Source organism: Aegilops tauschii, chromosome 3 (assembly GCF_002575655.3).
Source record: "Aegilops tauschii subsp. strangulata cultivar AL8/78 chromosome 3, Aet v6.0, whole genome shotgun sequence".
NCBI classification, from domain to species: Eukaryota; Viridiplantae; Streptophyta; class Magnoliopsida; order Poales; family Poaceae; genus Aegilops; species Aegilops tauschii.
The window spans coordinates 336,298,730-336,309,858 of NC_053037.3; the positions used below are offsets into that span (position 1 = coordinate 336,298,730).

The 11,129-nt window shown below is 44.7% G+C and overlaps 2 protein-coding genes across 4 annotated transcripts; both read right to left on the minus strand.

The window, feature by feature from the left end:
- Positions 1–561: 561 nt before the first annotated feature.
- Positions 562–5,566, minus strand: LOC109733874 (phospholipase A1-II 1). Of its 3 annotated transcripts, XM_073510486.1 has the most exons (5): positions 4,097–5,267; positions 3,335–3,473; positions 3,027–3,153; positions 2,107–2,900; positions 562–1,486 (listed from the first exon to the last, which is right to left on the minus strand). In XM_073510486.1, exons 4-5 carry the CDS (start codon positions 2,704–2,706, stop codon positions 902–904), a joined length of 1,185 nt encoding a protein of 394 aa, XP_073366587.1. In that variant the 5' UTR covers positions 2,707–2,900; positions 3,027–3,153; positions 3,335–3,473; positions 4,097–5,267; the 3' UTR covers positions 562–901. The 3 variants fall into 3 exon arrangements, with proteins under 3 accessions (XP_073366587.1, XP_073366586.1, XP_020148673.1); XM_073510485.1 differs by having other exon boundaries at positions 2,107–3,153; positions 4,097–5,566; XM_020293084.4 differs by lacking the exons at positions 3,335–3,473; positions 4,097–5,267 and having other exon boundaries at positions 3,027–3,255.
- LOC109733873 (putative pentatricopeptide repeat-containing protein At5g52630) lies at positions 4,384–6,785 on the minus strand. Its single transcript, XM_073510484.1, has one exon. The coding sequence runs from the start codon at positions 6,756–6,758 to the stop codon at positions 4,962–4,964; it is 1,797 nt and encodes a 598-aa protein (XP_073366585.1). The 5' UTR covers positions 6,759–6,785; the 3' UTR covers positions 4,384–4,961.
- Between the last annotated feature and the right edge of the window lie 4,344 nt (positions 6,786–11,129).

Sequence of the window (11,129 nt, forward strand, 5' to 3'; positions counted from 1 at the left end):
ATATACATCTATATGTGGTAGTCCATTGAAATCTCTAAAAAGACAAATATTTAGGAACGGAGGGAGTAGACATCATAACATGGGTCTGATACCAATGGTTTATCCAAAGTTGGGAAAGATTACCTTGCAAACATTATTTATTTTCTTTGAAGAATTTCTAGTGTTGGAGTATTAACTTGTGAGGTTAGCTTTTTGACGAAGACCCATCATGTGGAGTTAAGTACCGTGAGTGAGACCCCGTGCATTAATCTCTCCTAAAACATTCATTCCTTTCGTCCTCCCTCCTCAACCCACGGCCGTTTTCGGTTTTGCCAATTTTCCCCAACGGTTTTACTCGAAAACCACCTCACTTATTGGCTTACCAAATTTACTTTGGTAAATCAATAAGTACTGATTTAATTGGCAGCTAAGTCCATTTTCAGACATATTCATTCATACTAAGATGGCAGATAAATCACGGTCCTTATGTACAAAATATTTGTGGCCTCATTTCAACGCACGGGTAATAATTATCTAGTGGATTATCAAATAATGAGTAAAACACGTTTGATACTGGGAAAATTGATACACCTAACATGATACTGTGTGCATGTTACTTGTTATTAGGAAATAATCAAATAATACACAAAGCACACAAGTTCCTTAACATTGTTCATGCGGGGAAATGTCACACATGAACAGCTAAAAAAAATTAAGACTTTTCAGAGTTCTTTAAACTCACTGGTCTCGAAAGCAATAACAGTTCACTGAAAAATATGAGTTCGAACATAACAGGATGCATTTCTTTACTCTCAAACAGTTAAAAGAAGATAATGCAGAATATTTGCCATGTTCTCAAGGAAAGCTCGTTGGTTGCAACTTGTTGCCCAGCTGTCGCACTGAATTGCATCACGTAAAAGGATCAGTCATCATCATCCTCATGGTCGGCCAGATGCCACCGACCATCCTTGCCTTTCACCATACCTTTGTTCTGAACCACCCACCAAGACGGTGGAATCGAATACTCCTTCTTCAGTGCATCTTCGTGTTTATTCACCAACGCGATGTCCCGATCAACCTCCAACTCAAACCCTCCGTTGCTCCCCTGCGTCCCGGCAACCCCATGCATGTAACACTCCATATCATGCCATGTTAAGGGGTTCCCAGGGCTCTTGATGTAGGGTGATTCCCCTGTGTCGATCATGAGCTCTGTGCCGGCGTCGCTGTATCCCAGCTTTGGCCAGTTTGGGACCACGTCAGGGGAGTTCCGGACACGGAGCAACCTCAGATCTTCCGCACTGTCAAATGCTTTCCGGAAGTCGGAGTTGCCCACTCTGGGGCTACCAAACACGAAGGCCGAGACCGGGCAGGTTTTGTTGTAGCCGTTGGAGACAATGTCGGTAGCACTAATGGTTGCAAGAGCGGCCCCAAGGCTGTGACCTGTTATGGTGATGCTGGTCTCCTCTTGCTTGTACAGATCCTGCAGCCTTTTGACTTCATCCAACACCTGATGCAAGCTTGTTAATTAGTTTGACCGAAGGATCATTTCCCTGTGATGAGCAAAACTAAAAAGCCACGTCGAATATGCATGACTAGTAAGAGGCAGGGATGCATGCAAGGACTACACAATTCAACATCTACTTGATTAAACAAATACCATGGCCCCAGCAATCCAAACTGTCTTAAAGTGCACATTGTGCTGTGCCATGATTGTCTTTATGCAAGCTAAACTTTAGATGGATAATAAGTGGAATCACTCCCCGCCTAAAAACAATCATGATGTTTCCGTAGTGCAGTAAGGTTGAACAGAGAAACACCAACGACTCGCTGGTGTAAAGCAGGAAGCAAGACTTGCTTTCCTGACAGACTAATATGCATGGACAAGCATAAGCAAACAACTGATATACTCTTTTGTTTCCTTTTCTTTTGCTTCACTTCAAATGGAAGAAAACCGAAACTTAAAGCACATGCATCATTACAAACTATACACTGATTAGATCATGGGGTTTAACACGCACAAAGATCAACTATATCCTAATGTAGAGGTTTGTGCTTCAGAACATGGGGCAATCTATAATATTGATTCTGGTGATATACTAATGCTGAATCAAGAATAACAAGAATTACCTGATATCGTGCACTCTGTTCATTGTACCGAGACCCTGGGTCAGTACTCGTGTAGACGGACAACCATCCTCCATGAACACGGGGATCATTGGCACTCCCTGGTCGTACTATTTCTGAAGCAGGCGCCAAGGAAATATCAAGGTCATCCATCCACTCTAGCACCCGTATTGTCCCACGCCATGCCACCACCACATCCCGCCTCCCGAGCACTTCCTTACCCTCGTCGGTGGCCACAGCAACAAACCCCATCCAATTTGACTGCTTGCTCCATGCGGCCTTTGACAGTGGCTTTATCATGAAATCATCCGGCAAGCTCACGGTACACATTGCATATATAAACTTCGTAATCTCATACAGATTAGGGTTTGATACATCTACCCTGCTGAGGAAGTCCTTGCGTCTGAAGAGGCAAGACCCAGCGTACCTTGACCTTCTCTCTCTGTTGAGCCCAGTGTATGCTGCCTGTGAGAGCTCACCGTAGTTGATGATATTCTTCCGGAGGTCGACGTCAAGAGGATCAAGTAGCCCCTTCCAGTAATTCGCACCATTGAGTTCTCTCCATCTTCTGGCGATATTTCCAAACCCTCTTAGAGAACTCATATTTGACAGGAAATGCTTCTGTTAGTGTTGCTTACAAGAGCCCACAACTAAACCCTTTTGTATATATAGGACATGCTAGGCTACTGGCTTCCCCAGGAAACCTGCAGGCTGCAGTTTGATATGCGTGTTGAAGATGAGTTCCCCTGTCACTCTCTACCCCACCAAATCTCTCACCCACTTGGCAACCATTCATCCTGTATTTCAAAGCATAGAGAAGCTTGCAAGGATCAACTAAGGACCCAAAGATAATTCTATCATTCTATTCATACCAACTGGCACTAGCCTGAACAAGTAGGGAAGACAAATAACGTGCAACACACCATATCTTTGTGTGGTTCAAAAGAGAGGGGTTCACCAATCATCATTTGGGACCAGCAATGAACAGTGTCTTTTGCCCAAGATTTTACTCTGGCCAATAACACCAGTGATTGTGTACACAATCAGAGTCTGTAAGACATTTTCCAAACGAAATGCATCCATCAAATCATGCCAACTAACCAAAAGATTCGATATTAAAACCCGTACTACCCATGATTAATATATATATATATATATATATATATATATATATATATATATATATATATATATATATATATATATATATATATATATATATATATGATACCTAGTTCCTTCACAGAAGAATTACAGATAGTGACACTGGCCATACAATAATTGAAACTTATGTTTAGAAAGACATAACCACCAGTGTAGGATCCAGCCATCATTTCCCTGTTATTGAGAGCATGCTTCCCGGAAAGTTTCTGTATGAAAAAGATGGCAAACCACATTAATCAGGTAAGAAAATTGCAAAAATAGAGCTTAGCAGTAACTCCATTCCACCTAAAGATACCCTCCATTTTAGGTTAAGACAGGTCTAGATGGCTCAAGGTTTTTCAATTATAGAAGTTTTCTTATCTGCATACAGCCCAGCATCTGCCTATCACTTCGAAAGTACAATCTATTAAGGTAGTCAGAACTTACTACCAAGTCTTGGCCTACTAATTCCCAGCAGGCAATAGCAACATTTAATCACGTATAAGCTCACATTATGTAACAGATATGCAAATAAAGCAATTAAGAATTTCTTAACTTGATCAAACTAAGCTTTGGTTCTATGATCAGACAAGGAACATGATTTAGCATCTCATAAAGAATAAATTCAAATTTACTGAGGAAATAGGATCAATAGAGCATCATAAAGCATTTTATATAGTTGCCCCCTCCCTCCCCCACTGTTTTTCAGTTTAAAAAGTATATAATTCCACAGTGTTAGATACGGTTATATCATGACAACGTAAAGAACTTCTACTCTACCATGCTGCATCACTTTCGTTGGATCACTCAAACTAGTCCAAAGAAATTTTTTAGGTAGCTTGTTAAATACCTCAGTCATTCTTCTGTGCAGGAGGAAGTAGCGTCAAATCATTGAACTGAGGTTGACCCTAAGGATATCCTGTTGAAGGATCTGTCTCACGAGAGCATGTATAAGCCCAGCAGTTTCAGTATACAAATACAGGTGACAACATCCAATCCAAAGAAATCAATATTTTGCAGTTTCGCTGAAACTGGAGAGGCAGTTCTTTTAGGACTCGCAGGGCATTGGAATGAAAGTGTACATACTAAATGCAGATTATCAGACAAGCCCAAGAAAAAGGCATGAACACATGGGTCTGCCAAAGCATGAAGCGGTCGATTTCACAACAGTGGAGAGATATGCACAACAGTGTGTTTAGTGGCCCATTTTGATCTTCTCCCGGATAAAATGGAATAAACAAGTGCAACTAATGTTCGATCGCTCTGTGAGGGGCTATGGTTACACTCATGTGAAAGCAATATGCACCACAGTATGATGCCATAACTCATAAGATGATATCATGAGTTCTTCTCTAACTATTCTACAAAAAATGCTATGTTCCAGTGGATCCATGGTACATTGTATGAATACTGCAAATAAGAAGGCCACAGAGTCATGTCGTCCCTGAATATATAGTAGCACTATGTGGCCATCTTCCATATCCAAGAATTGTTTCATCCTAAGTGACCAGACTTATTGCAAAATTTCCAAGCAGCCCTAAAATTGAATCCATCACCTCACCATAATGCCAAAATAAACTTTATGACTCGTATCAGCTTCTGAGTTCACATAGACCCATTTATCAAAGAAATGTACTTTAAGTGAAAGACCCAATCGATGAATCCATGTGAGCCAAACTGCCCAATAAGGGCAATAGGAAAGAGAATGGTGTAGATCACCAGAAATCCCCACAAGAGCACAACCCAGCTTCAAACCGGTGGAATCGACGGTTATCCCTGAGAACCACAACTCTTCCTGTACACTTACTGAGATACTTAACTGCATTGTGACAATCATCACACACTCTTAAGTTCTTCATAACTCGGATTGGCACACCTTCCGGAACAATCAAGAGCCCTAACCCTATTGCTAGCCTTTCGCTGTGATACCCCAGTGATGCGCACTTCTCATCTCTGTCCACATCCTTAACCACTGCACTAGCGTCTGCCACATAACCAGCTGCCGCCATTTTCTTACCAACTTTCTCCAGCACATTATAAATTTCATTGCTTCTTGGATGTCTCCTGCAGTTTGAAACAAAGGTATGCACCTCCCCTGCAGCCTCAAGCCAGCTAAGACCAGTCTCTTTCCGTATACCTGCATCACGCATTGCCTTCCTTGCAAGTGCTGCATCGACATGCCTTCCTGCAGCTGCATACGTGCTTGACAAGAGCATGTGTGCACCAGAGCTGCGAGACCCTGTCTCAAACAGTCTCTTTGCAGCAATTGCCGCAGTGTCTGCATCCTTGAACATGCGACATGCCATTAGGAGTGCACCCCAAACAGAGTCAGGTGGTTCCATGGGCATTGACTCAATAAGGTCCAGTGCTTCAGTTATACGTCCTACACGACCAAGTAGGTCAACCATTGCAGCATAATGTTCAACCTGCGGTTCAATTCTATATTCTTTCATGAGGGAAAAATATCGCTTCCCCTCATCGACAAGACCAGCGTGGCTACATGCTGTGAGTAAACAAAGGAAGGTAATGAAGTTAGGACGGAACCCGGCATTCTGCATCTTTGTGAAACGTTCAAATGCTGTGGAAGTATGGCCATGCTGTGCAGATGCAATGAGCACTGCGTTCCAAATCCCAAGGTTTCTCTCAGGTGCTGCACTGAACACCTGGTAAGCACAATCCACAAGGCCACACTTCGAGTACAGAGAAACAAGCGAGCTGCCCACAAACGGCGATGCATCAAGTGCTGTCTTTATAGATCGGGCATGTACCTGAGCCCCAAGCTCAAAGAGTGTGGCTGCAGCACATACACGAACAATGCACGAAACTGTGAAGTCATTGACCTGCACAGCCTCCTCCAGTGCCGAGCGGAAGATGCAGAGTGCTGCAGGATGCATCCCAGCATCCGCGTAGCCACCAATGAGGGCAGACCACGAGACAACATTCCGCTCCGGCATTTCGTCGAACACCCGGCGGGCGTCCGCAAGGTTCCCGCACTTGGCATACATGTCAAGAACCGCCGACCACACGAACACGTCGCCCGCGAACGGCGTCTTGGAGGCAAGGCCATGGAGGGCGTGCGGGGCAAGCGGAGGGCGCGAGGAGTCCGCGGCAGCTGCGACGGCCTTGGCGGCGGGGGGGATGGAGCGGTCGGTGGCGGCGACCCCGGCCGCGAGCATGCGGCGGAAGGCGTCAAAGGCTGCCGCCGGGAGGCCGTTCTGGGCGAAGGAGGATATGAGGGAGGACCATGCGGCGGGGGAGGGGGGAGCGGGGAGGTCGAGGAAGGCGCGGAGGGAAAGCTCGGGGAGCGAGCAGCGGGCGTAGAAGGTGAGGAGGTGGTGGGCGAGCAGCGCGTGCGAGGAGGCGACGGCGGGGAGATGGCCGCCCTTGAGAAGGTGGCCATGGAGCTGCTGGCCCTTGGGGAGCGCGCGGGCGGCTGAGAGCGCAACTAGGAGGTCGGCCAGCGTGCGCGCGCAGGCGGGAGCCGCGGCGAGCGGCTGCAACGGCGGGGGCATATGTGGCTCGAGTTCAATTTGACTGCCGCCGCTTGAACTTTTTGTGTCTAGGCTGTGTGGACGGAAAGGGTAGTGCTGGCATGACGCCGGCATGATTGTTACTCTTTTTTTTTAACCGAGTAGAACATATATATATATATATATATATATATATATATATATATATATATATATATATATATATATATAAGTTTTTGTACAGGTGTAAGAGAAAAACAAAGAAAGCAAACATCTATCCAATTCCAGCTCTAGCAAAACCGAACATGTTAGATCAGTTGCAATCTAGGACTTGATCAATCCAACTTGAGAGAAGAGCTTCATATTTGTCCTTGATTCTGTGCTTGATTAGCAGTAGGTCGTTTCTCAGCATGCTTTTCCATGAGTGAAGTGGGAATGGTTTGGAGTTCAAGATCTTTTCATTTACTTGGATCCAAATATTCCAGCATCTCATAATTACGATTTCCATGGCAATGGAGGTTGGCAGAGCTTGTGATAGCAAAACCTCATCATATATAGAAGTACCTCTGTGTCTATATTTCTCAGAATTGGGTCCCAGCGGGTGAGGGCAAAGTTGCAGTCCCAGAACAAATACATGGTTGTTTCTTCAGTGTTGGAGGTACAAAGAGCACAATTGTATGATGGTAGGTGGAATGACTTTCTGTGGAGGAGATTCCTTGTATTTGCTCTGTCATGCATGAGTAGCCAGAAGAAAATCTTATATCTGAGCATTGTAGCATTCTTCCAAATTTTGGGAAAGAGGGGTGGTGCCAATTCTCCTTGTATCAGGATCTTACTGGAAGAAAAGTCAGGCCCCCATGGGTAGATCCATTTATCATTGCTGTCATTCACTTGGATGTTCTAGGTGTTGTTCTGTAATTGCAACAATTGTTGATATGCTTGTGTAGAAAGAGGTGTATGGAAGAATTCCAAAGTGTTGTCACTTAGCAGGTAATCTTGCATTGTCAAGTTGGTCTTGCAGGAGAATGAAAAGAGCTCAGGGTATTGTTGGGGAACGTAGCATGCAATTTCAAAAAATTTCCTACGCTCACGCAAGATCTATCTAGGAGATGCATAGCAACGAGAGGGGGAGAGTGTGTCACGTACCCTCGTAGACCGAAAGCGGAAGCGTTTGACAACGCGGTTGATGTAGTCGAACTTCTTCTCGTTTTAGCCGATCAAGTACCGAACGTACGGCACCTCCGAGTTCTGCACACGTTCAGCTCGATGACGTCCCTCGAACTCTTGATCCAGCAAAGTGTCGAGGGAGAGTTCCGTCAGCACGACGTCGTGGTGACGGTGATGGTGAACTGATCCGCGCAGGGCTTCGCCTAGGCACTACGTGAATATGACCGGAGACGTAAACTGTGGAGGGGGCGCCGCACAAGGCTAACAATGTTTGTTGTGTGTTCTAGGCGCCCCCTCCCCACATATATAAAGGAGGGAGGGGGAGGAGGTCGGCCCTAGGCGCGCCCAGGTAGGAGGAATCCTACGTGGGCTCCTAGTTGGATTCGCCCCCCTCCTTTCCTTTTACCGGAGGGGGAAAGGGGAAAAGAGAGAGAGGAGGAGAAGGAAAGGGGGGCGCCACCCCCTCCCCTAGTCCAATTCGGCCTCCTTCCCTGTGGGGGGCGCACCACCCCTTTGTGGGCTGGTGTGCCTTCCTCCTATGGCCCATATCTTCCCCCCCCCCCCGGGGGGGGGGGGGGGGGGGGGTTCCGGTAACCCCCCCGGCTCCGATGTGTACCCTATCATCATGCTAAGCTAACGGATGGGTCTTGTCCATCACATCATTCTCCTAATGATGTGATCCTGTTCATCAAATGACAACACATGTCTATGGTTAGGAAACTTAACCATCTTTGATTAACGAGCTAGTCTAATAGAGGCTTACTAGGGACACTGTGTTTTGTCTATGTATCCACACATGTATCCAGTTTCCGGTTAATACAATTCTAGCATGAATAATAAAAATTTATCATGATATAAGGAAATATAAATAACAACTTTATTATTGCCTCTAGGGCATATTTCCTTCAGTCTCCCACTTGCACTAGTGTCAATAATCTAGTTCACATCATCATGTGATTTAACACCAATAGTTCACATCTTTATGTGATTAGTTCACATCGCCATGTGACTAACACCCAAAGGGTTTACTAAGGTGTGATCATGTTTTGCTTGTGAGAGAAGTTTAGTCAACGGGTCTGCCACATTCAGAGTTGTATGTATTTTGCAAATTTTCTATGTCTACAATGCTCTGCATGGAGCTACTCTAGCTAATTGCTCCCACTTTCAATATGTATCCAGATTGAGACTCAGAGTCATCCGGATCGGTGTAAAAGCTTGCATCGACGTAACTCTTTACGACGAACTCTTTATCACCTCCATAACCGAGAAATATTTCCTTAGTCCTCTTAGGTATCTAAGGATAACTTTGACCGCTGTCTAGTGATCCACTCCTGGAACACTATCGTACCCCCTTGCCAAACTCATGGCAAGGTACACAATAGGTCTGGTACACAACATAGCATACTTTATAGAACCTATGGCTGAGGCATAGGGAATGACTTTCATTCTCTTTCTATTTTCTGCTGTGGTCGGGTTTTGAGTCTTACTCAACTTTAGACCTTTGCAATACAGGCAAGAACTCCTTCTTTGACTGTTCCATTTTGAACTACTTCAAAATCTTTTCAAGGTATGTACTCATTGAAAAATCTTATCAAGCGTCTTGATCTATCTCTATAGATCTTGATGCCCAATATGTAAGCAGCTTCACCGAGGTCTTTCTTTGAAAAACTCCTTTCAAACACTCCTTTATGCTTTCCAGAAAATTCTACATCATTTTCGATCAACAATATGTCATTCACATATACTTATCAGAAAGGGTGTAGTGCTCCCACTCACTTTCTTGTAAATACAGGCTTCACCGCAAGTATGTATAAAACTATATGCTTTGATCAACTCATCAAAGCGTATATTCCAACTCCGAGATGCTTGCACCAGTCCATAGATGGATTGCTGGAGCTTGCACATTTTGTTAGCACCTTTAGGATTGACAAAACCTTCTGGTTGCATCATATACAACACTTCTTTAAGAAATCCATTAAGGAATGCAGTTTTGACGTCATTTGCCAGATTTCATAATCATAAAATGCGGCAATTGCTAACATGATTCGGACAGGCTTAAGCATCGCTACGGGTGAGAAGGTCTCATCGTAGTCAACTCCTTGAACTTGTCGAAAACCTTTCGCAACAAGTCGAGCTTTGTAGATAGTAACATTACCATCAGCGTCAGTCTTCTTCTTGAAGATCCATTTATTCTCTATGGCTTGTCGATCATTCGGGCAAGTCAACCAAAGTCCATACTTTGTTCTCATACATGGATCCCATCTCAGATTTCATGGCCTCAAGCCATTTCACGGAATCTGGGCTCATCATCGCTTCCTCATAGTTCGTAGGTTCGTCATGGTCTAGTAACATGACTTCCAGAATAGGATTACTGTACCACTCTAGTGCGGAACGCGCTCTGGTTGACCTATGATACGTCTCCAACGTATCTATAATTTTTTATTGTTCCATGCTAAATTATATTCTGTTTTGAATGTTTAATGGGCTTTATTATACACTTTTATATTATTTTGGGACTAACCTATTAACCAGAGGCCCAACCCAGAATTGCTATTTTTTGCCTATTTCAGAGTTTCGCAGAAAAAGAATATCAAACAGAGTCCAAAACGGAATGAAACCTTCAGGAACGTGATATTTGGAACAAACGTGATCCAGAGGACTTGGACCCTACGTCAAGAAAGTGATCAAGAGGGCACGAGATAGGGGGGCGCGCCTACCCCCTGGGCGCGCCTACCCCCTGGGTGCGCCCTCCACCCTCGTGGGGCCCACGTTGCTCCACCGACGTACTTCTTCCTCCTATATATATACCTACATACCCCCAAACTACCAGATACGGAGCCAAAAACCTAATTCCACCCCGCAACCTTCTGTACTCGTGAGATCCCATCTTGGGGCCTTTTCTGGAGCTCCGCCGGAGGGGGCATTGATCACGGAGGGCTTCTACATCAACACCGTAGCCTCTCCGATGATGTGTGAGTAGTTTACTGCTACCTCTTGAGCACTGCGTTGGTTTTCCATTGAAGAGGAAAGGGTGATGCAGCAAAGTAGCGTAAGTATTTCCCTCAGTTTTTGAGAACCAAGGTATCAATCCAGTAGGAGGCCACACACGAGTCCCTCGCACCTACACAAACAAATAAATCCTCGCAACCAACGCGATAAGGGGTTGTCAATCCCTACACGGTCACTTACGAGAGTGAGATCTGATAGATATGATAAGATAATATTTTTGGTATTTGTATGATAAAG